This window comes from Carassius gibelio, chromosome A12 (genome assembly GCF_023724105.1).
Source record: "Carassius gibelio isolate Cgi1373 ecotype wild population from Czech Republic chromosome A12, carGib1.2-hapl.c, whole genome shotgun sequence".
Classification (NCBI taxonomy): Eukaryota; Metazoa; Chordata; class Actinopteri; order Cypriniformes; family Cyprinidae; genus Carassius; species Carassius gibelio.
In genome coordinates, this window is record NC_068382.1 from 15,990,479 (window position 1) to 16,017,473 (window position 26,995).

General features: G+C 35.1%; 1 protein-coding gene across 2 annotated transcripts; it reads right to left on the reverse strand.

Moving 5' to 3' along the window:
- Positions 1 to 3,272: 3,272 nt before the first annotated feature.
- Positions 3,273 to 26,995, reverse strand: opn4b (opsin 4b). 2 transcript variants are annotated; one of them, XM_052611497.1, is made up of 12 exons: positions 26,898 to 26,995; positions 26,558 to 26,768; positions 16,939 to 17,081; positions 16,541 to 16,674; positions 12,102 to 12,305; positions 11,749 to 11,920; positions 11,345 to 11,509; positions 10,591 to 10,698; positions 9,210 to 9,396; positions 7,894 to 8,106; positions 6,183 to 6,218; positions 3,273 to 5,052 (listed from the first exon to the last, which is right to left on the reverse strand). In XM_052611497.1, the coding sequence occupies exons 2-12, from the start codon at positions 26,699 to 26,701 to the stop codon at positions 4,894 to 4,896; spliced, it is 1,665 nt and encodes a 554-aa protein (XP_052467457.1). In that variant the 5' UTR covers positions 26,702 to 26,768; positions 26,898 to 26,995; the 3' UTR covers positions 3,273 to 4,893. The 2 variants fall into 2 exon arrangements, with proteins under 2 accessions (XP_052467457.1, XP_052467456.1); XM_052611496.1 differs by lacking the exon at positions 26,898 to 26,995 and having other exon boundaries at positions 26,558 to 26,880.

Genomic DNA, 26,995 nt, shown 5'->3' on the forward strand with positions numbered 1-26,995 from the left:
TTCCACTCTGCTTGTACGGACGTCCACTCATGGCACCATGGATATTCAGCTATTGGGAAGCAACTAATAAACAAGGAGACATTAGTGCGAAGTCTGACGTAATGTCCTTTTGCAGCTCTTTCACATTGCAAATCCAAATTGTAAGATTTGACTGAGGTGGTAGGGACTGATTACAAATGTAATCAAGGACCTCATCTCTTCTTTCTAATTTCACAATGGAGGTTTAGATAATATCTGGTGCAAGCTATCCATTGGCATTCCTGTTCAATTCAGCAGCAATTGCTCGGCTGGCGCAGGACTTCCCAGAATTTAGCGATTAAAATTTTTATATCATGAACAGGGCACTCAGTTCTCCTGCAAGGCTGTTTTGAGCCAATCACGTAAGCTGCAATTGGCATGTGACTAATGACTGAAGAGCTATAGAAAAACATCAGCGCTGATTGGCTGATGACACCACACTCTCAAACTAGTGATTATTCTGAGCTGTGAGGTCAAAGTCAGCAGACAGAGAATGCACTGGACACTTTTAAGAGACTCCCAAAAACTAAATGGACTCTGATAAAATATTGTATAAATACAAAAATGTATTTGTATTATATTTGTATTGATGAAGTAAACTACACCAGTCAGTCCCCTATAAGAATGAAAGAAAATCTCTCGTCTTGATCCCATGTTGTTGTCAGTGGGTTGAAAGGCAGGATCAGTGAAGACAACTGACACTTGTCAATACATGAATGGCACAGGATGACAGAACATCCACCTTTCATCCTGTCCATCCATGCATTCTGTGAAGGATCACAGGTATAATTTAGCCAGGTCATTCTGATTTAATCCTGGCACTCTTGTTCTTAAGAGGGACAAGTATAGAAATCATTCTAGAAAGCACTATCATGTTACATAATGACACATGCAACAGCTATTATTATGAACAATGCAGCTCTAAGAAAAAAAAGTAAAGCTCACCTTTCCACTCTGGATTTGTCCACTGTGACATAGACTTTTCTGCTTCTTCTTTTTTTTTTTTTGAGCCCACTGTATCTTTTGAAGTAACATAGGCATTTGAAGAGCTAAAGCAGAAAGGACAAAACCATTTTTGGAATACAGGTTTACAAAAGCAACACGTATTTGGTCTTGTCTGTTCTAAAAGTATGTGCTATTTATAGTGCACTTTTTGGTAACACTTTATTTTAAGGTTTCCTTGTTACACGTTACATGTACTTACTATTATAATAACAGTTATGCATAATTACAACCCTAATCCTAACATATAGTAAGTACATGTAGTTAATTAATATTACTCAGTCCTTAAATGTATGTATATTAAATGTATAATGACACTGTAACAAGAACACCTTAAAATAAAGTGTAACCTTTTCTTTTCCTTTTCTTTGCTGGTCAAAAATAGCCTTAACAACCTAATAAAGTTTATTGTTAACATATGTGTTATTGCAGGGCTTACTGTATCCAAAGATTATTATCATGTAACACCTGCACAGATGGTTTCTTCTCTCCTGTCATCGACCATTTGCTACACTGGGTCACATATATAACAATACCACAGAAGTGACAGAAGTGTAACTTTATATAGCTAACAAGCTTTACTATATCTGTCAGTTTTATCAGTCTGAGACTAGGATTGCAGAGTAGCCAATGAACTGTATGGATTGTCAACTACTTTAATCCAGAACATCAAAAGATCACAAAACCTTGTATCTTGACCTAGACTGCACATTTTACATCATTTAAAATTCCTGAAACTCAAAAAGCATAAATGTAGATTTTACATAGAAGTATAACTCATAATACTCATTGGAATTGTATATTTATTAACATTATAAAGCACTCAAATGTATCATCCAATAAATTAAAGGGAAATCAGCACTTTTATGCTTTTGGCCATTCAAAATGTGCATGAAGAACAGTTGTGAAGAAAACACAGTAGCATCACACAAGATCTACTGATTAGGAAAAACAATACCAAAGCTAGAAATATTAAATAATGTTTTGCTCAACATGACCCCAACATAAGGTCAGCAGAGATACTCATCTTTAATTAAGATCATAGAGAGTGCAGGCTATATACTCTATCATAAATTGCAACAAAGGAAAAATTCAGTGGTATAGAATTGACTCTTTACTCTTATTTCCAGGAGCTGGTGACCTTGTTCAGAGCTCACTGTAAGAGTTTGAAAGACTTAATCTTACATTAATGCAGTGCCATCATTTCCATCAACTGCTTTTCCAGATGATCGGGAAGTCTTTGGTTTAAGATGATTTTTATTTTTTTTTTGTACTTTATTTTTATTTATTTTTTACTGGTGAACCTTCAGTTTTAGTACTGAACCAAACAGAGTGAGGAAAAAAATAAATGTTTGGCAGTTCAATGAAAAAGAAATGAATGAATATAAACCGAAAGCTCCAGAAAGGGAGATTGTGGTATTAATCTGGGCTAATGAATGAGGTCTTACTGTGCCCTGAGGTGCAAAACAGACAGCAGCCATCTACCTAACAGCCACTCATTACCAGCTAATCTGGACCACTTGGCTAGAATACATTTGCAAGCCTACATAATGATTTCTGTCTCTTTCCATGTTAGAGATGCTTCTGAGGTGAGGACTATATGGAGTGATAGCTGTAGTTTGCTCAGAACCTAAAACGTTTTGAAATTAAGTGAACTTTTTGAACATTCAGATAATTTTCATCTATAACATTTCCATAACTTAATGAGAACATTAGCAAAACCTTCATATATATATATATATATATATATATATATATATATATATATATATATATATATATAAATGTTAGCTGTGTCCACCCTTTTCTCAGAATCAGGTCTGTTGCTTTAATAAAAAGTTATGGCAATTATTATTTTTTATGTGCCGTGAGAAATATTTAAGGTCTGAGCATTTTTAAAATTCATCCACTATTTTCAGGTGCATTGGTAAACAATGCAACAAAAAAAAAAAAAAAATATTATACGTATATTAACAGAATTTGGGGCCAATATCAAAATTAGTCAAGACAACAGGAAAAGAAAGGGCAATGAGGACGTGACAAACTTATCACAAAAAAAATGTATAAAGTTATCAGCCTTTTGCTGATAAATTTACTTATCCGTTACATGCACTTGATTATGTCACCCAACGGCGTCCAAACAACAAATCACATGCAAGTCAGCAGACACACTATTGACCTACATGATACCTGTCAGTGGCTGGATATACAGTATGTGTTCACTGCTACATGTGTGTCACCGCTAAATGAGGAGTTGCTAATCAGGTGAACATTCTGGCAGCATCAATAAATGTGCAAACCCACCCCATAGTGCATAAAAAACTCATCTATGAAACACATTTACCTCAAAATGGAAAGGTAAACAGGGGAGATCTCTCAGGGGAGACAGAGAGAGTGTCAGTGCATTTGAACTGCTTCAGAGACCATTATCTGAAATTGTGTATGTAGCTTTTAAAAGCAATGGAGCGTTCTGGCTGAGCACTTTCCCAAAACTAATCTTGTTAAAAGCGTTTCTCCTCTAATCCCTAAGGACTCCCAGATGCTGGCATATTAATCCCACTATAGCATCTCTGAAATCCAGCAAAAAGGTAAACTGCATAGAGTTAAACCAGTCATTTGCATTTAAAAGACAATCTTTCATATTTATGTTTTGTTGTCATTGTAGCCTGCATGGAAAGTGAGATTCGTTTAAAAACAGATATTTCAAGGGAGCCTATTTTATATCAAGAAAACATGCGGGTAAATCACAACCATGGGAAAGTTCACATGTGGATAGAGGAACATGGCAAAACACAAAAGCACGAGAAATCATACAGTCAAGATCATTTGTTGAGCACATGTCCATATTAACATTCAATAATTTACATAGAAAAATATGTATTGGCCTTTCCGGAGATAAAAAATATAAAAATGAAATTCAACACAGGTTTTTAATCGGAAGCAAGAAAGATGTAATTAGCTAATTTTAAAATTAGAGTTGCATTTCAATCTGTACCATATTTATCTCCCAGTATTAGTGATTTATAGTTATTGGATAACAGCAAAGGTAAAGTCAATCTGTGAGAATTCTTGATAAATGTAATCTTTATTAAATCTGAAAATTAACACATATATTTTTAAAAAGTGGATTATTTTTTGATGCCTATATTCACTTTAATAATTTAGAAAGACTGATTTGAGATTTTTTTGTTTTAAATTTATTTAGACAATGTTGTAAATTATCATCAATTAATCAGCAATTACAATTAAAACATTTTAACATATGTACATAACAAAATTACACACTGTACCTTGAAAGAAACATTAAACGATCCACATTTCTGATTACACCTGTAGACATGGCTCTACGTTTTATAGACAACAATTTCTGGCTATGTAAAAACTAGCCGTTTGAATCTTCACGTCACATCATGTGTTATTTTTGCTCTTGTGCAGGCGCAGGGAACGGTTTATTCCTATGGCCTACAGCACAACCTTTTTATGGATAAAGCAGAGATGGATGTATCTGAATACATATTCTCTATTTAGTGTCAATCCATAACTGAGACACTGATAGCTGCTTTCCCCACAGAACTGTCATATTCATCCCTGAGAGGAGAGGATCATCTCCACATCACTAAAAAAAAACCTTAAAGGGTGTCCTCTTGTAAAAAAGAAAGACCCTGTAGCCTGTGGTTGCCCATTTTCCACCTCAAAACAGTAGTACAACAATAATGACACAGCCAAATTTCAGATGTCAGTTGTGACTGCATGCAGGTTCATCTTTGAGCCCTGTGTAAAGGAGACAAACAGGAGGAAGGGATAAGTCCGATGACCCAGAGTCTGTTGAAGATGGTGTCCTGAAGTATAAATTAGTGGTAGTGCAGCCCATATTCAGTCAATCTCAGAAGTTTCTGCGTCCACCGAAGCACCTGGGAGCTGTCTGGAGGTGCCACCGCTGCGGAGGGCAGGACTGGATTCTGATGTAACAATGATGGAAGGGATCCGAGCCAGCTGTCTTTTCTCATCAACGTTCTCGGAGATAATATTTGGCTTAATGTGACAGAGAAATTATAGTTAGTGAATGGAAAACATTTGTAGTGCAACTGTAATACAACCGTGAAATCTTTTTATTATTGTCACTTTTGATCAATTAAATGCATCCATGCTGAAAATATCAACTTTTTATTTTATTCTTAATGAGATCAGGCCGGGAATGCATAAGCAAGGATAGGACTTCCTTGTCAATGAAAACTCCCACAGTGCATTGGAACCCAGTCTTGTCATAGTCATGTTGATGCTCAGCAATAAAGGAATGTTTTTCAGCTTGATCTGCTGAGAACTTTCTGGACTACAGTTTGTGTTTGCATTTCTCTGACAGGTTTGCATCCTGTCATCGCTTCCAGTGCTGCATTCCAGTCGCTATAGCCATGATAATGACACACTGGGGTGACATTGTGACAGTGTAGCTCGGCCTCTTTGATAAACACTACTGCGTCTGAACACAAGACAATTTGGTACTTAATTTGAGCCTCATGTGGTTTGGTTTCACTTTTACAAGTCTGGCATTGTTTATCCCTTCTCTCTGAGGATCAAGCTATTCCTGTTTTCTTCCTTAGAATGGGACTAATCAGTGTACTGAAATCCTGTATGCTTATTATGTTGAACCAAACAGCTCCTTCATAACATTTAATAAATAGGAACACATACCACTATGTGACCTGCATGGCTGTAATACCACTATATGGAGGGGACTAGTGTTCCCTGTAGAGTTTAGTAAAATGGACTGATTTCAGTCTCACATTAATCAAACATATCAGTGTTTTCTCTCACATAACCTCAAAAAAGATTACAGAAGAAAATTAAATTCAGCTTCCTCTGAGAAATCTACTCCAGTCCTGATAGGAATATCTGTGACTGTTGTTGTATTATTATTATTTCTCCTCCTACATCTGACCTTTGTAGAATAAATACAAATAAATTCCTTCTCTTACACATAATCACATGTACATCTGGTTCCCTGATGCACAGACCTTCTGTCACATCCATTTCCAGACACTTCTATGTTATTAACTACCAAGATCTCCCATTTGCAGCAGCACATGACGTGAGAGGCATCCTGTGTTAACTCAAACATCATTTAGAAACTATTCCATTCCAAAAAGACAACTGGACAGACTGACCTCAGTCATGGAGATCTCATCTTTGTCAATCACCGTCTGAAAGATGGAGAGAGGAGATAGGAATGAATTTTATGATTATGAGTTTTTCATATAGTTGCATAGATCAACACTGCTTTTTCTCATTCTTAAAGTTCAGATCTGTAATCACTGATTGAGTTCGCACATTGTCAGCCTCCTAGTGTTTAAAATGGGCTGTGACCAACAAAAAGGAAATGTGTAAGGGCAAAGCAAAAGATGCCACCCAGTGGACACACTAATGCCATTCATCTTGATGACATGGGATGAGCTTCTGTTTATGGGGATTATTGCTCTAAAACCAGCAGATTAGAGCAGGAGAATTAAAGCAGGCTTAATCTTAATGTAATGGACCCTCATGCAAGTCTGCTCTTTAAAGAAAACGCCCCACGTGTTGACCCACACAGTACAATCTTCATCTTTCACTTGCTCTACTGGCTCATGACCTTCTTAACATTATACAGTATTAACAAAAGGAGCTTTTAGGAGCCAAATCAATTTGATTTGACTTCTGTTCTTTTAAAACTCATAAGAAAATGTTTTTGCCACTATACATCCCTTTGACTGGTAAATGATAAGCATAAAAGCAGGATTTGTCTCAGTCCATTAACATGAGAGAGTGATTGTCTGACTATTGTTCTCTATTTTGTGCAATCGCTCCACTAAAGCGATCAGTGGTTCTCAAACGGTGGGTTTTCATTCAAAAACAAGTTTGTTCTAATAAAGCTCAAAAGATACAAAACACATTTCTAAAAGCTAAAAAATTTTTTTTATTTTTTTTTAATTATGTGGTAACATTTCATTTATTTGCATTTATTAAATAATACTGACAAAATGCAGGACTGCACTGGTTGTCCATATCATTAAAAATAACCTCCTCATGAAAAGCAAGAATCTGATTAAACTGGTTGCACTTTATGTGTTTATGTGTAAAAAAAACCTGCTCATATGAGTAATTCATTCTGTAAAACAGGCCACACTGTGATTCATTAAAAACAGCTTTCAATAATTATTCATTTGGGAATCAGACTACATTGGTATGTGTATGATTCACTAAAAGGAATCGGCTCATAAAAGTCATACATTCGGGAATCAAAGTGCACTGGTTGCACTGTATATGATTCACAGGAAGTGGAGACATTTGTTCGAGATATAGAGTACACCAGTTACAATGAATGTTTTTGGTTGTACTGTATGCTTTGTGCTGCAGAATCAGTGTATTTTCAATACAGTTTCGATAAAAACTTAAGATGATGATAAGGTTCCTTCGTGATGTATCATTCAAGTGGAACAGAAAATCTGTTAATGTTAAAGCAGTACCAGGCTGAATTAAAAAACACATCTTTTCATCCACTAAGTTAAAGCAAAAAAGGCTGTGTAGATCTCAGAAAAGTGATAGCTATTCTTCATCTAAGAGAAGAAACGTGGTAGAGGCACAAATCTCAGAAAGAGTATCATTAGCACATACAACTATGCAAACTGTTAAACACTCATTAGTAACAGAACTACGCTGGCTGAAACCAGGGCAGTGATATGAAGATATGAAGGATGGAATTACATTTCCAAATGAATCTTATATCTGATGGGATCGTTTCCTCTCTAAAATGAATGTGGGCTTCCTAATTTCATATATCAAGGATCGCTGCTTGAGCTTGAAAGCGTTTGATTAATGAGGTGAGATATGACTCTCACTTACGCTGATGTATGTACAGGTCTGGCTCAAGTTTGGCTCGGCTAGACTCTGGGCCGAGGTTCTGTCGAAGATACCCGAGTCTCTGCTCTTGACCTTCAGCCTCAGAGAGCTGCTGTGCTTGAAGTCAGACACATCTTTTCGGATGTCAGATGAGACCTGACGACTAGCAGGGCGCGAACTTGTGCTGGAGAGATCTGCTTCTGTGTCTGTCCAGCCCTGTCCATAAACAACACACACTGAATGTTGGTCAAACAGCTTAAATAAAAATGCAATAACTGTGAGATTGCTGTGACCTTTTGGATGAGGAAGAAAAGAAACATACTGTACATAATACAAATGAGAATGCTTGTCCATGTTTCACCTAAAAATTTAAATTCTGTCATTATTTACTCACCCACATGTTGTTCCAAACCTGTATACATTTGATGACAGAAATGATGAAAGAATTTCAATTTTTAGGTGAAACTATCAGTTTGAATATAATTTATGTAAATTACTATGCCGGTATCAAACCTTGAACCATAAATGCCACTGAAAGTGATCAAAATGCCCTAGAAATGAACAATTTCTATACAGCGGATTCCTCTGTTCTTATTATCAAAAATTATATATATTTGATAATATTCTGTCATCATTTTCTCACACTCCAAACCTTGTTCCAAACCTTTTCTTTCTTTTTCAGAACACAAAACAAGTTATTGTGAAAAATGTTGATGATCAAAGCATTTGGTGTCTTCTACTGGATTTACAATCAATCAATAAAATCAATCAGTTAATAAAAACACTGACATTTGTCAGTTTAATCCTCCACAGAATAAAATAGTAAAATGGTAAATGATGAAAGAAATTAAATTTTTTGATGAACTATAAATGAACTTTACACGCATTACTGCAGTTGCAGCAAACCCTGAGTGGGCCAAAGAGTTACTTTCAAATGACTGTTATTATCAAGTTCTCTTGGTGACGTTTCATAATTCATCACGTTATTAATAACAGGAACAGAATTGAACCAAAAAATACTATTGAAAGTGACCAAAATTCCCCTGTTATTAAAATTGTCCCCGCATTCGATTCCTCTGTTGGGTATCTATCAGATAACATTTGAAATATTGCATGATATTATATTCTTTCATGACCACATGCCCTTTGTTATACAGTACAATCAAAAATATGTAATCCTCATCAATTTCAGGGGACAGTTATCTCTCCCTAAAAATCAAGTTCATTTCTGACACTGGTTCTCTGACACATTTTTCGGACAGAATTTGGGTATACATACATGTGTTGAGTTTGTTTCTGGCCTTAATGTATTTCCTTACCGACTCGCTGTCAGACACAGAGGACAAGCGTGTCTTTCCGGCACGGTGCATGTAGCTGCTGGTCTCTGAGGACTGGCTAGTCAAAGTGGAGCGTCGTGTGGACATAAAGCTACTGCTGCTGAACCGGTCTCTACGTGGTATACATAGCAGCACTCCTAGACATGGTATATACTTTGCAATGGCAGACCTGAGAGAGAGAGAAGTGATATTTGAAAAAGGACATTGGATTACAAAAAATTAAGGACAGAATTTTGACTTGACGGCTCAAATCAGTCCTTCACAAGGATCCCATAATATTCAGGTGATAAAAATGGGTAAATGTTGCCCTCATCATTTAAGTGCTTCCTCATGAATCGTCATATATGTTATGAGCAGCACATGACCCAATGCATCCAGTGCAGATCAATCTAAAGTAAATCTGACTTTTAAAGGTCAGAATCTACCTCTGGCATCTCAAGGTACTTGCGCTTGTGCTCTGTACACAACACCACTGATCGATTTGGGTCTGCCTGGCCTTGAAGCACACAATGTGCATGTTTGTGCAACAATGTTTCATTTTGCTGGACAGGCTTCTTTGTATTGAAAACTAGGGGGTGTAATTTACCGGAGATGCTGGTTACTGAGTTGGTTGTGCTTCAATGCTTCAATATGCAGCCAAGGTATTTCAATTTTATTGCAAAATTTTGTACAATAAAAAAAATATGATTTTCAAAATTTAACAGGAATTTCTTACAATAAAAAAACAAACAAACAAATACATAAACAAATACAACACCATTAAAAAGTTTAGGGTCTGTACTTTTTTTTTTTTTAAAGAAATTAATACTTTTATCCAAGGATGTATTAAATTGATCAAAAGTGTCAAGAAAGATATTTAAAATCTTGCAAAAAAAAAAAAAAAAAAAAAAAAAAAAAAAATATATATATATATATATATATATATATATATATATATATATATATATATATATATATATATATATATATATATATATATATATATATATATATATATATATATATATTTCACATAACTGCTCTCTTCATTGATGTTGTATTCATAAAAATAATAATAATAATAAAGAATTGTATATATATATATATATATATATATATATATATATATATATATATATATATATATATATATATATATTATGCAACAATGTTTTCAGCATTATTAATAATAGGAAATCAGAATATTAGAATGAATTCTGAAGGATCATGTGACACTGAAGACTTGAACTGGACTGTGTTGTAACTTAAGCTTTGCTATCAATAGAATGAGTTATATTTAAACTCAATAAAATATGATCATTCTTTGAAATGCAACAGAATAGACAACTGTTTGTAAAAAGGTTTGTGTTGAGCATCATCACACCTGTATTTGGGGTGAGTGATGGCATAGATGATTGGGTTGTGGATGGCGGATGCTTTGGCAATCACAGCAGGCACAGAGTTCATGTAGGGTGTGAGCATGTCAGCATAGCTGTGCAAAGAGTGAGAGTACATAACATTACACATTACTTTTATCTAACCGGCATCACATTGCCTCACACCTCTACACAGACACATTAGATTGCAAAGAGGTGGTTAATGAGTAAACCATTGAGTCCTTTGGAAATAAAGCAGCAGGAATGTGATCATTAACCTGTCAATGGGAGTCAGTGAATTTTTTTCACAGTCTATCTCTTTGAGGGTGGAAGCAATAAAATGGCGATGGAAGAAATCATATTTTTACACATTATATTATATTATATTATATTATATTATATTATATTATATTATATTATATTATATTACATTATAAGGATAAGCAAACTTTTTGTCAGCATTCTAAAATATTTACTTGAAGTGAATTTTCCCTAAAAATGTCAATTAATATTTGAATACACAAACAACACATGTACATGTTGATGGTTCTCTAAAGTGGTTAATTATTATATTATGTTATGAAGTATGACTTTATCTGTCAAATATTTAGCTGTTTTAGTTGCCTCTGGTAAGTATAAATAAAAATAAAAAAAAATCATTAAGTAGAACAAACAAAAATAATAAGCTAAAGTCAACGCTAATTACTGTAGCTAACATCATCAAGAAGGATGTAATGGATTATGGGTGTAAGACATTCTCACCCAGCGAAAGCGGTAAGAGCCACACAAGAGTATGGAGACCAGGAGATGACATACAAAAGGATCACTATGAGCGCTATCTTTGCCATCTTCCATTCATTTTTCATTTGATGCATCCTCTTGATAGAGTCTCTGGGTCCTCCTTCTCCATTGATTTTTCCCACAGCTCTGTTATTCCCATCATACAGACATGTAAACAGATAGATAGATACAGTACACACAAGAGACAGCATATACATCAGTTTACAAAGCCGAGGTCTTTGTAAAGATCACTGTAACACTGCACTGATCTAAAATTGATCTCTTTTTGATTAATATTAGCCCTGTTTACAGAAAAACTGTATTTTTCCTGTTTCCAGGACAGAAACGTGGTCAAATACAATCATAAATATTGTAAGAGAACGTACCTGTTGGTATCTCGGATGGCCCTGAAGATGAAGAAGTAGCAATAAATGATGACAAAGAGGGGGATGAAGAAAACAAAAGTAAAGAGCAGCATTGTGTAGGCACGTACAGAAGGACTGAAAGTCATGTAATCCCATGAACAGGACGTCAGCAGACCTTCAGGGACATATGCACCTGAGAATATAAAATACAATTTTATTCTGCTGCTTAAATGAGGAGGTACAATTCCCTTTCTGGGTTTGGGGTAACAAATGAGGGATATATACATTGTCCAATCTTGAATTTCATAATTAAATGCCTCTCTTGTCTCCTTAGGCAAAATGCCCCTGTTAAATGAGTGATTGTAATCACTTACTCCATCCAAAGAACGGAGGAAGGCTCCAGCCCATAGAGTACGCCCAAGCAGCAGAAAGTATCAACAGAGCTCGTTTGCGTGACATGACGCCAATAGAGGCCAAAGGACGAGTGATCACAAAGTATCGATCAACTGCAATAACCATGAGTGTGATCATTGAGCAGATTCCAAACAGAGCACCGCAGAATGCATATAACTCACAACCTGCGGAGAGAGAGAAATGAAAGGGAATACAGCAAAGAAATAAGAATAGTTCACCCGAAAATGAAAATGTAACCTCAGTTTGTTTCTTCATTGGAACAGATTTGATGAAATGTAACATTACATCACTTGTTCACCAATGGATCCTCTGCGGTGAATGGGTGCCGTCAGAGTCTAAACAGCTGATAACAACATCACAATAATCCAACGACTCCAGTCAATTAATTATTGTCTAGTAAAGTGAAAAACTGCATGCTTGTAAGTCCATCAGTAAGGCATTTAACTTTAAAATGTTGCTTCTTGCCAAAATATCAGTCCATATAATCCATTAAAACATTTCTTCTAATTAAATGTCCATCCCCTATTTTCCTTTCATATCAACATCCACTGACATATTTTTTAAAACTCTTTTGGACTGTTTTTGTTTGTAAATGGTGCTTGATATGTGCAGATTTATCTCCTGATTTAGACCAGACAACATTTTTTTTTACTGAAGAAAGCTAAATTATGGTTAGAGGACTCTATTTTAGCTTATATCAATGATTTGAAGTTAAAAACATCATAATGACAAACTCATTACAAACATGAGGCTTTTCACATCACAAAATTTTAATTAATGGACTAGTAGACTACTGTAGTTGTGTGGATCACTGTGATGTTTATATCAACTGTTTGAACTCTCATTCTGACGGCACCCATTCACTTCAGAAGATTAATTTGTAAACAAGCAATATAATGTTAAATTCTGTTACAATGAAGAAACAATCTCATCGACTTCTTGTATAGCCCGTGGTTGTGTACATTTTCAGCACATTTAGATTTTTTGGTAAACTAATTTATAATCCAGTACTGCATTAATAAAGTCCTTCACATTGTTCCTTCCATACTGCATGAGTAATAAATCATACATAGTCCATATAAATCAACCACCTCAGTCAAGCTTCTGTATGAAATGAACAAGTGACTGTGAAAGTGAAATGGCCTCAGTTGAAAAAGAAAATTTTCCTTATCAACAAAGAAATAGTAGTTAATTTACACAAGCTGCACATGCTGGCAACTGTGGATGTGTAATTATAATAATAATGGAAAACCCTGTAACCCTGTGAATATATAATTGCTTTGGAAATGTCACTAATGTGAACAGGTTTTTCATTTTACAGAATGGAAACAGTTATAAGTTTAAGAACCTGTCGTTAAGAAGCCCATATTTATTAACTAATAATTTAAACATTGCTGGAAACCTTTGCACAGTTATAGATCTGACTATGAGAAGACCGGATAGAACAAACTTTTTCCTACTATTTGAATATAGATATATTGCACAATCAGATGATTTTGTACCTTTCTGAAGGGTTTTATTTTTGCAATAATTGCTGGCTGACTTACATTGTATTGCTTAGTATATATAATTTCTGAGTGTAAATTGCTTCTAAACCTTTGTTTGTGTATACTTGTAAAACTACACTAACACTGTGGATAAAATATTGACAACTAAACATTGTTGCTGGGGGTTGTAAGATTCTCAGTTATTTTTAACAAGGTGATGGAACTTCCCTTCAAAGAACACACTTTAAACCTTCAATGCACAACATGGGTCAAAAATGATCTTTGCAAGAAATTAATTTCATCATTCAGTATTCCACATATTCCTCAATTAAATTGTTTTGATCATCACAAAACCTTATTTTATTTTTTTCTTTCTTACTTTTAAAATAAAATCATTTTTGTATCACTACCCTTCTAATGCATGGGTCTTAAACGACCTGTATTATTTTCCTATCTTATTTCCATCATGGCTGTGTGAGTGTTTCTTTGCTGAATCTTTGAAAGAAATGGATTTTATCAATTATTATTAAAGGTATTCATTAAATATCATGTTTTTGTTATTCATTAAATATCATTATGCTTATTTTTCTTCAGATGTATAAACAAACACAGCTTTTGTATGTCTACATCAACTTTACACACATGGGTTAAAAATGACCCATATAGGAAACATTTGATATTTGCAAATTTTTTGCAAGAAGGAACATATTTACTGCAGAAAACAGTACTATTAGTTAGCTTGTTGTGACATATTACATTCTAGCTAATGTCACCTAAACTATGTGCCACAGGGTCAGTCTGGAGTTGTGGGTGTAAATCCAGATCTCCTAGATGAAGATGACTCATTTGATGACACTGAAGACTTGATGAGCTATCTGAGCTGTCTGATGAGCTATCTGAAGAGGAAACTCAGACCCAGTCCAATAGATTGAGTAAAAATGAACACCTCGTATAAGCGATGAACGCCCTAGGTGGCTACAATGTGCTGGATGTTATCACCTCCAATGTCTACACAAGGGTGGCCAATGTTGGTCCTGGAGAACCACAGTCCTGCGGAGTGCAGCCCCAACCCTAATCAAACACACCTGAACAAGCCAACCAATGATTACTAGAAAGCTAGAGGCAGGTGAGTTTTTAATCAAAGTTGAAGCAAAACTCTAGAGAACTGTGGCTCTCCAGGACCGAAGCTGCCCACACCTTGATTACATGGGTGGGGTGACCAGTGCAAGGTGACTATTCTTCAAGGATCTGGTCAGAGAGCTTGTCATACCACATTTGAAAATCCATATTACAGTGGCAATGGGAAGAATGGGAAAAACTACAGCCACCACATTGCAAGTGTTAAATGTGTTGGTAATTATTTTGACCAAATGTCTTTATTCTTTTGCTTTATCACGCTTGTATAGATGGGTCATTTTTGACCCATGTGAGCAAACTTGATGTATTCACAAAAAACCAAGGAAAATTTTTTAATTTGTGTTCAGTTAAAAAAGATATTTTGAATATTCATAGATCATGGAATTCATAGAGCAAGGGATATAACTTGCTTAAATAAACTGATTTCAAAAGAAAGAAAAAGTCAAGCATTACATAACATGGGAAATGAGTACTGGTCATTTTAGACCCATGTTGTGCATTAGAAGGGTTTGCATAGCCTATACATAAAAAAAGGGTTAAGTGCTTAAAAGGTTTGAAATCTAAACAAGACGATCAGTGATCAAGGGATCCTCAGATGACCTGCCTTTTATGTGTTTTTTTCTCTGTGGAATTTTTCGAAAGCCTAACATTAGAGCATCACATGAATCCAACACATGCTACTGCATGATAAATATGTAATCATGCAATTGTTGTCCTTTCAGGAGTGGTTTTTAGGACTTATAAAAAGTAATTGCACTAATATGTTTAAGAGAGCTTGAATGAGAGATTGCAATTGTAATATAGCGCCTTTGTAGAGATCAGTTCAGTCATGACTCGCTAACTGCTACTCCACACAGAGCCATAACAACAGTACACAATGATGGGGACAAGTCCCCCTAATAATTAGAAATGGCCAAATTGCCCCTCCCCAATATATGAAATTCCTGCACTGCTCTACTGCCCTCCATTTCTGCAGCAATCAATTTGTTGTTAGGATGACATAAAGGTTTAAAAGTTACATTTTTAATTAGGCTGGTCTGGCTGGTTTAATTTATCGGTTTAACAGTGCTCTTCAATGTCAAAATAATTGAGATGGCCAATCAAATCAAAGTAGGCAGGGTCTTCTGTTCACAGAAGCAGAGCATACATTTTTGCACAAAACATCTGTTTTAACATTGAAAGAGAGCAAAGTAAGTTTGAAGTAGGGAAACGTTTAACATTTTTCTATTGTAAACTTTTTTTACAATAGAAATGTTCAACTATTGACAGTAATATATGGCTGATTACGATTGAAAATATGGTGTCATTTACGCGATTCATGTAATTCCTTACTGAATGTGATGAGGCAAGAAAGCTTTGTGTTTTGACATCTTAGGCATATAAATAAAAGTGCATGTGTGGATATGTCAAAATATTATTTGCAAATAGTTCAAAACGATTACTTCCCAACTTGAATTAGACCTAGAATTCCTCCACTGTTCTTCAAGACATGGTTACGGCACAAACACATAAAGAGAAAATGGCTCAATGGCTTATTGTCTTCTTGGCTTTAGGAGTAAAAATTTAACAAATGTCAAATTAACTTTCTACTAAAATAGAAAAAGATCCTTTTTGTTCAAAAAATATGAACTACTATTACTGTAAACATGGACTGTAAACACTGGCTATAGCATTAAACAATTCAATTCAGTTCAGCTCTGATCAAGTTTTGTCTGATAAGGAAAGAAAAACAGGGGTTTGATCAAGCGCCCATGATTATCTGACATCTGGATTACCTTTTTCCCCAAAGATCCATCGCTTGTGCATACTGGTGGTGAAGAAGATTGGTGTCTGAGTGACACACATTAGAAAGTCAGTGACAGCCAAATTAATGATGAACATGTTGGCTGGTGTTCTCAGGCTCCTACTCCTGAAAAAAAAACATATGAAAAAAAAGCGCAACAATGCTATAATTCACAAGGAAGAAAGAAGAAGCTTATCTGTGACATGGGCATTTTATGTTGTACCGAATATATTATATAAATTTATATAATATTATATACAAATAAATAAGAGAATCCCATATTTAGGCAGCGGTTTTGTGCTGCCTTTGCAGTGCAAGAATGATTCTAGATGAGCAGATCTAGCCTGGATTTCATTGGCCATCACACAGACTACATATATCTGGACTCACTTGCAGAAGGCATACATGACCAAGAAGTTTCCCACCATGCCGGTGATGCCCACTGCCAGAATGACAGAGCCGATAGTGTAGTGAGCGTGGTCTGGAACATCCACTGTGGGGAAAGGATGTCGAACATCCTGCACCATTGCCACCTGTGCACAGGACAGACAAAAAGACGCCAGGAGATTATTTCAGATGAGCACAATGTGCATTTTCACACTACAGGACATTGAATCTTAATAACTGAGCTTTTCAATCACATATAAAGGTATAAATGTCTTAGTTTCCCAAGCTATAATTTGTTTCAAATCCTGTAGTTCCTGAAATGAACTGTTTAAAACCGCAGTAGCCAGCTGAGATGGAATCAAGCAGACATATTTACTGTTTTTGAAGTGGACTGTGCTATTTCATTCAATTACATTGGTGTGTGGAACGGCGAACACATAAAAGCTTTTAAAAATGGCAAGCAGGCCAGCTTTCGGTTTTTGCCCTTTTGTCAGACTCAGTTCTTAAGAGGCAATTAATAAATCAAACACTGCAATTCAATTCACCAGTGTCAACTAGTGATCGACCGATGTATCGGTTTACCGATATTTTTCCCGATATTTAAGCATTTTTCCATAATCGGGTATCGGTTTTGTAATATCGGATTCGCCGATTTACGGCGCCATCTTGTGGCCGTTTTGAGATTTCCGCCATTGCAGCCCGGGCGTCTTAGGAGATCAGTCAACAACAACTCAGTGCACAGGTAAAGTATATGTTCTACTTGGTTTGCTTTAATTAATCAACTTTATTTAACATAACAGACATGCACAAATGAGATCTGAGACATAAATTCCTGATATAGTTAATTTATGCAGCTTGTTTCTAAACAATTGAGACGAACTCATTGAGTTATGTAGTGTTCGTCATGTCCTGCTCCAATAAAGACGTATCTTTACATGATTTAAATAAAACAGACATGAATGAGTGCATGTTGAAAATAAAAAAAATGTTTTTTTTATTCTTTTATTATGTGTTTTATGTTCTGTCGCTGTTATTCTGTTGTACTGCGGATCTTCTGTCACGAAAACAAATTCCTCGTACGCTATGTGTAAACATACCTGGCAATAAAGCTCATTCTGATTCTGATTCTGAAAAGCGTTGAATTTAATTCTCTATCTGTTGGATTTGCTCACCATTAGTCTAGAAGAGAAAGTTCGTTCATATTGCTTAGCAACTGACGGATGATCTGGAGGCTTAAGCACGGCGACTGAATGAAACTTTTGACAAGGTTATCTTGTTTAAACACCCTAGATTATATTTTCATTTACTACATAACAATTATTTCGCTAATACACATATAAATATAGCCTACCGCTTTGTGGAAATTAATTATTTATTATCTCCATGCGCGATCGCGGTTGATTAAGTTATAATCAAACAGCACTTTGTCAGTTGGCATTTCATGATTAAACATTAGATTAAATTTAGATCATAAAATGCCAACTGACAAGTGCTGTTTAACTTTATATAGTCTCGGGAAAAAAAGTTCGTTCATAGCCTATTGCTCAGCACCTGACTGGGTTGATGATCAGGAAGCCTCAAGCAATGCCACTGAATGAAACTTTTGACAAGATTATCTTGTTTAAACACACTAGATTATATTATCATTTACTACATAAGAATTATTTAGCTAATACACATATACATATACCGCTTTGTGGAAATTAATTATTTATTAGCCTATCTCCATGCGCGATCGCGGTTGATTAAATTATAGTCAAACAGCACTTTGTCAGTTGGCATTTCATGATCTAACGTTAGATTGAATCTAGATCATAAAATGCCAACTGACAAGTGCTGTTTAATTTTATATAGTCTCGGGATAAAAGTTCGTTCATATTGCTCAGCACCTGACTGGGTTGATGATCAGGAAGCCTCAAGCACGGCCACTGCATAAAATTTTTGAAGGAAGCAGGCTTACAGGGCAGAATGCTGAAAGACTCTGTTTTCTACACTAAAACCTAGTTCTGCTTAACTGGGAGTATTAAGTTACACTACTAAATAGCTATGCACTCCTAAATAGCCCTCCCGCCCCCACCAATATGTTAGAATCAATTTTGTGCTTTATTTTTTTACCCGTTTTTATTTTTTTACCTCATCAAAGCTTTTATTTTAAAACAAAGACACTTGCACAGTGCACTTAAATTTTTTGGACTCAGACCCCTCTATTTATTTGTGTATAAATATAAAGTTTTTTTTGTATGCAAGGAAGGAGTGATTGTTATAAATAAAATGTTTTTTTTTTCAGCTCATTTGTGTTGTAATAATTGTCAGAAACAGAAGTATAACAGTAAATAAATATCGGTTCTGCATATCGGTTATCGGGTACATAAACATGCAAATAATCGGTATCGGTATCGGTTATAAAAAATCAATATCGGTCGATCACTAGTGTCAACATCGTAGTCGGCCACTTTTAGCAATTTATCCATTTATACTTCTATCCATCCCTGAGTCACTCTATGGACTCGATTGGCTAAAGCCTGACAGAGCAAAACAATAGAATTGACACTACAGGTCACTTTATAATTGGAGCGTATAATGGGTGAGTAATACAAACTAGCAAATCATAGTAGCAATCATTCACATTTCTTAGAAATAAAAAACTCTGTTGAAAAAACGTTTATGGCTATAGCTTTTGAAGAAGAAGGTGGTATCAATTGTGGATGTTGTACGACTGCTCAGTTTGACAATCACCAATGCAAAATGAGAGGACATTTCAGAACTAATGAGTTTATAATCTGCCGCAGATCAGTGGTGGATTAATGGAATATGTATAGCAGCAGGAAAATTAATGGGTCATTACAGAAGTCTATCATCAGACTGAAGTAGGCCACTCTTGATTTAATACATTTTGCACCTGATGATCATGTTCTCCAGCACCTTGTGCTTCTATGTAAAAACATCTGGCCATCTGTACAAAGGTTGATGATCAATGTCACAAATGTGCTTATATAATTAGACCTAGAAATAGTACAGTCTCTCAAAATCCTAAAACTTTCTGTGATTTTCAATCACAGATTTTCAAAGTGGGATGCATGTGGTTGCAGTTCCCCAAATCAAACTATGACATTTAATTTCTGTTGCACTGAATGATTAAAACTGCTCCAATAGTGAGTCAGCAAGTCATTATGCCTGTCCTATCCACCCAGATACTCTGTATATAGGCAAGTCATGTGAGCATAAATGCATTTTGGTGCCTTTCATTTACACTGCTTTTTCTTTACACACAGAGGTTTGCAGAAATGATCGTTTGTGGCACAGATACTCTCCTTCTACTAGGTGATAAGTCATACCCAAGAAGGTTTTATTCCAAGAACTCAACACTGAGACTGAAAGTAATAAAAAAACATCACTGTCACCTTGTCTTTTCCATTATTCTAAGGAAACTCAAGAGTGTACTGGAAACATTCATTAAAGAAATTAATACTATTATCCAGAAAGCATTTCAAATAAATGCAACAACAACAACAAATCTGCGGTACCATGGTTTTTAAAAAATGTTAATTAGCACAACATTGATAACAATAAACAGTTCTTGAGCACCAATCAGCATACTAAGTTTTATATTATGATTTCTGATGCATCATGTAACATTGAAGACTGGAGCAATAGCTGCTGACAATTCAGCTTTGCATCACAGGAATAAATAAAATATACTGAAATAGAAATGTGTTGTTTTAAATTCTAATAATATTTCACTATTTGACATTTTTTACAGTATTTTTCTGTTATTTTCTGTTTTCAGTTAATACAGCCATGGTTAACATAAGAGACTTCCTTAAAACACATAAACACACACACACACACACACACACACACACTATTTCTTACCAACCACAAACTTTTTAACAGTGATACATGAAATGACCCCAATTTTATTTTATTTTTTTAAAGACATGACATTTTTAGCCACAATGACAATCTTACACAAACAGCATCTAAATTACCTTGATTGTCATTTCACCTAATCTAAAGAGACAGAGCTGATATTTGGTTTAATCCTCATATGTCAGTGCTGTTACAGTGCCTGTCTGTTATAGCTATCAAAGAGGGATTTGGAAAAGAGCGTGTTCTGCTACTTGGAGGGATGATTCTGTGGCACAAATTGATGAGAAGTGCTCTTAAAATGTCACTATCACTTAGAAATCCAGTGAATGATATAAAAAGACCGGGAGAGACAGAGAGAAAGAAACCAATTGATAAAGAAGAGAAAATGACAATTCACCACATTGCAAAGAGCTTATTTGTGCCATCAGCTAATCATAGAACAATGTCATGGCTCTTTATTTTTGGGCTGCAATTGTTTAGTATAACAACAATGAACAACAAAAATCTTAAATTAGAACATTAACGTAATTAAAAATTATTAAGTTATTAAGTTTAAAATTATTAAGTACTGTGGATATGGTTTCATTATTTAAAAGTTATTATAAATAACACAAACTTTACCTGAAGAGACTGAAAGCAACAGATTGTGTTGAATGATCTTGTTTGTCTGTGCCTCACAACTTATTATTATGGCTTGCAGCTAGAAGAAAGGTCTGAACAGGGGCAAAGCACACAAAATCAATTTCAATCAGCTGACAGTTTACTGATCGGTAAGGAACATATCAGGAAAACACGGGCCCAAACCTCTCAGGAGGAAACCATGATAAAGGATGGCTGATCCACTGCTTTAAAAAAAAAGAGAGAGAGTCTTTCTGGGGAGATTACAGACTCTGTCTGTCCAACAAATGCTGAGACCTTTCTGCAAAAAGCAGCGGCGTTTTCTTGAAAGAACTTTCTTAAGGGAAAGTGAACTTGAATTCAGGATTCCTTCTGATTGATGTCGACAACATTACTAGGGAAAAACATTGGATACCGAGACAGATTTCAAACAGCACTCTGACAATGTGCAGCTCTGAGATGCTGATGATTTAAATCTATGCATGCTTTAACTGATACCACTGACCCATTTTTCTTAGCTTCCCATTGCCAGTTCTTACCATAGTGCATCATTGTTTAGCCCTCTGATGCGTCTTCGCTAGAGTGGATGGATTTTTAAAAGCCAATTTTAGCCATTTTTATTAGTTTATAACCATTGAGTCATTCCATTTAATACAGTAATTTATTCATTTTTATTATATAAATCATTATTTTACATAGTTTTCTTGCTCTTGTAATGCTTTGTTGTTGTTTAATATTATCATTGTGTGGTATTCAAGAACAAGAGACAAGAGAATGATATACAAATTTCAAAAGAAAAAGTTGTGCATAATGTGCAATAGTAATTTTTCCTTTATTTTGGTTTGGTGTAAAAGCACTCGTTGAATTTATACTGTGGTCAGACAAAGTACAGGACGGAGTCCAGAAGTAGGGATGGCATTCAGATGAAGTCCGAGCATTGAAATCCAGGCAATTAATCAATACACTCACAATATTCCATAACCATCACTTCATTTACCGCATTCTGCTCTCCCTTGGTTTTCTCTGTCAGCCTCTCAGGCTGATAGAAGACTTTTAGTATTACAGTTTTTTTAACTGATTTTGAAATATTATATTCTTGTTTCAATTAAAAAAAAGAATAATATCTCTTTCTCCTTTATAATTGAGAAAATGGCTCAGCGTATACCTGATGTGATGTATTTGAAAGAAAATTGTCTGAAATTTTATGGACTACATCTTTCATATTGCTGAATATCTTTGCCAAGAGGCAGAAATGGTTTAGGCTGATTAATTCAGATGTTAAGAAGAATACTAATGCTTAAAAAACATTAAAACTTGTCACTACAGCTTGAATAGATTCATATATCGTTCTGTTTCAGTCTCTCTCTCTCTTATTGTTACCGTCTTTGCCATCTATTGTCTTTCTGATGTATAAAAGTACATAGATATACCAAAACTATGTGAACATCGAACCACAATAGCTAGTGTTTTAAACATTTAATGTGAAAACATTAAACTTTCACAGAATTACAATGCTGGGCCAATGTAGGTATTCTGCCTTTCATTTAAATGACTTAAGGCTGGTCTCTTCTTGCTCATAATTCAGTATAAAGACACAATGGCGTATAAAACCTCACTAAATGATGACTTCTCTGACCCACTTCAACTCCTATTATCAAAATATAGTTGTTATTGCTGTGTGAATGCATTTCAAACTCACATTTGCATTCATTTTTATCTCTCACACACTGATTCACTCTATAATTACAAAGCTATCCATGCTGCTCTAAAAACTAGAATCAACCTATTGTTTGGAATCAAAAGGTGAAGAGTGAGTGGTGAAAACTATTAAACAATATACAATAGTCCACAGCAGCAGGTTTTTACAACTCACAATGACCCAAGATACAGATAGGAAGTCAGTTCTTTGCACTAATACATACTGTAGTGCTCTATAGTTGGGTGAAAGTAACAGTAACACTTTATAATAAGGTTGCATTATTAATTGTTAGTTAATGTATCAGCCAACATGAATAAACAATGGACAATACATTTTTTTTACAGTATTTATTAATGTTTGTTAATCTTTATTAGTCAATGAAATACAGTCGTTTATTGTTAGTTCATGTTAATTCACAAAACAATAACTCATGTTAACAAGCACAACTTTTATTTAATAATGCATTAGTAGATGCTAAAATTACAATTAATTAAGATGAATAAATGCTGTAGAAGTATTATTCATTCTTAGTTCATGTTAACTAAAGTAGTTAACTAATGTGAACAAATTAACCTTATTGTAAAGTTTTACCAAAATAACCAGCTAGATCTGCAATGACTGTTGTTGTGTGAAAAAAATTAAAAAGAAAAAAAGAAAAGAAAAAAAATTGATTGAAATGATTCATGGATTGAAAGATGTCAAATTAGGCCAGTGGAAGATATAGAGGTTAAGCTTTATATTCACATTACATCAGAATATGAATGCAAGCTCTGTATTGTAGCTATGACATTTACAAATAAAGTCTTGATTCATCAGAGGAACAAGGCCCCCTTCTGTTTGATGAATGCCATAACGCTCGAACATATGACATAATGCATACTCTTAAATTTGTCTGGACCACTATTGATTTATGAAGTAAATAAATAAATGAACAAATAATCTGTTAAACTAGAGATAGAAAAGGACTGTGAGCAGTAAAGAATTAGAAAATTGTTTTTTCCCCTTCTTCTCATGGAAAGCATTATGTTTTAGTAAAATTTGGGTTTAAAACCCTCACATGGGACAAAGCTCTGTTTTAGGACTTCACATCATTATCATGCTATTTCCATATTTTCATCTAATGAAATGATACAATAGAAATAATACTCCATCCACTACATTGTGCATGCATACATTATGGAACATTTATTTGTGCTTTGTTTTGTTTTTCCCTCTGAATTCATTTTCTTGTATATTCCATTTTAATCACCAAACAGGAAATATCCAGGAATGGCTTACTTCTCTAAGCAATTAATCCCATGTGCTAGATTCTCTCATGATGCAATATGATCCCATAGGACTGCCTACTTTTTAAACTGACATTTGTGTGTATGTGTCTGATTCTTACTCGGTCTGATAAATTGTGCTCATTTGTAGGCCTGTCACGACAACAACTTTTTAGGTGTACAATGTATTGCCCCAGAAATACTTTTGAGACCATTTTATTTCACTATATACATTATATATAATCATTATATAAATGGAAATTAAGTTTCAAAACATTCAATACCTTATAAAACTTGAATAAATAGTAAATAAAAATTTTCTAACAAAAAGTGCAAAGTTACAAGTAGAAAAAAGAAAAATTCACAAATAACACAAACAATGTTACATCTACAGATTTTTCCTGACCTTCTTTTCGCTGTAAATTAGGGGTGCACTGTATCGCGGAAAAACACAATCCCTACTTAGCAATCAGATGTCTGTATTCACAATGACAGAGATCCCTAAACAAGGCCATATATACAGACTGTTTCATTTATTTATTTTTACTTGAAACGACTACACCACATTATGTACACATTATGTATGAGAAGCTGCAAAAGACACTGGTACAAATGGAATGCAAAAACATGGTGACATTAATTTTTATGTAAATATAATAGGCAATATATTTTGTCACCAAAAATTATTGAGGTCATGTACGCATTGTGTGACAAGTCGATATATTGATTATTGCAACAGGCCTACTCATTTGCTGAGATATACCTCTTATAGGGTTGTAACACCTCTGGTGGAGTGTGTGGGTGATTGTGAGCCCGCTCTAGTGTGCAGTGTGAAGCAATTCAATCTCAAAGACACCATACAGAACAGACTTTAGTTTAGAGACTTGATCCAAATATGTCTGTATTTTATCACAATGAGAAATGAAGACCACTTCAATCATTCCTAAAAACCAGACTGTCTAACATTTTACATTTCTAAAAAAAAATGAATACAGTTAAATGAGGGCATTGCACAAAAAAAGAAAAAAAAACGAGAAGAAAAAAAACATACAACACTGTATTTAGTTTACTTTTGACTGTACTAACTATAGAAATACTTTTGGAGAGTATTTCTCATGTCAAGCAATAACTCCAGCTCTGGACATAAATGCACAGAATACAAAGCTACACGCATTACAACTTGACTGCATGCTCCAGTGAATATCAAGTTATATGTACCTGTGATACTTTTATTTCAGATATTGCAACAGCTGAAAATGTGCCACCATAAAAAAAATATATTAATATGTACAGCAAGGATGTGTAACGAAGTTCTGTGGAAAATATTTTTTCCACGAAATAACAGCATTTTAAACATTATTTAATGCAACCTTAGGGTAATGGGAATTTCATTATTATTATTATTATTTTTTTTTTTTTTTTTTTGCCATTTTAAAATACTATAAAGTCTCAGTCACGTTTTTACACGTGCAGTCTTTGCATTTCAATGGTCGGCTTAATTTACGATTGTGAATCACATATGATAACCAAGATCATCGAACAATCCCAGAGGCGATAACAATAGGCGTGATTGACTGGCTATTATAGGCAAATCCTTTCGTATCCATGTGGAGAGACAGAAACTGAGTAATTATTTGGCGCCCTCGGCACAGTTAACTAACCTTCAACTATCCGACAGACATTTAAAAAACAAAACCTGTTATAATTAATGTTTGTGATGAAGACAAAGCAAATGTACAAATATTGTTTTATGGTTTGTCGAGGCACCGTCCGACACTGAAATGGAAATCGCTCAATCAGCATACTGTTGCCATGGTTACCTCCTCCGAAGAACGTTTGTAACTTTTGTGGTTAATGAAACATACTAAAGATCTATTAAACAAAAGATATAGGCTATGTAAAATAGTTATATATACTTTTGACTTACTTTTGGGGAAGTCAACCCTCATAATTGACACCTGAGACGCTGAGATAGAACGGATAAGCTTCCTTAAAACGCTCCTCCGATTACGCACGCGCTATTTGCGCTAGCTTTTCAATTACTTTTCGTTTTTAATGTGTGTTCATAATATACACATGACTTAAAGTACGACACATGACAGACATTCAGAATCAGCAGCCACTGCCAACTACTAAACACATGGCTCAATTTCAAACTCCGTCATCTTACCGTGGTGGCTCGCGCCGGCAGCTCCATCAGCTGGTGCGCGCTCACTTCGCTGTAATTCCACGCGGCGAGAGTGTCCGCGGTCACCACGGGGATGTTAGGGACTTGAGTGGGGATTCCCATGCTGACGGAGCGCGAGGCGTTCATCGCAGCGGACACGGCGCGCGCAGGGAGAGGAGTTCAGAGTTGGTACGCAAAAAGAGTTTGCTTAAACCTGAGAAACAGCATTAGTAAATGAGAAGGTGTTGGATGTCTTCCTCTGCCTCTCTCTGTCTGCAACCTAGAGATGAGCTGTCAGCTGCGCCCAACATGTGTGTGTGAGGAGTTTATCAATGCCACAAACCATGTGTCTGTTCCAGTGTGCATAGGGAGGGATGCTCAGTTAAGCAAACTCGAGCATCAAACATGCAGCCCAACAGCTCTGTGCCAAGCCCTTCATAA

What these genes read in the sequence shown, in the direction of transcription:
- opn4b (XM_052611497.1), bottom strand. Translation starts at nt 26,701, where the DNA reads ATGAACGCCTCGCGCTCCGTCAGCATGGGAATCCCCACTCAAGTCCCT. An exon ending in ATGGATCTTTGGGGAAAAAG is followed by an intron (nt 12,306 to 16,540) that starts GTAATCCAGATG and finishes CTCTCTCCGCAG; the next exon opens with GTTGTGAGTTATATGCATTC. An exon ending in ATCACTCACCCCAAATACAG is followed by an intron (nt 9,397 to 10,590) that starts GTGTGATGATGC and finishes TCTCTCTCTCAG; the next exon opens with GTCTGCCATTGCAAAGTATA.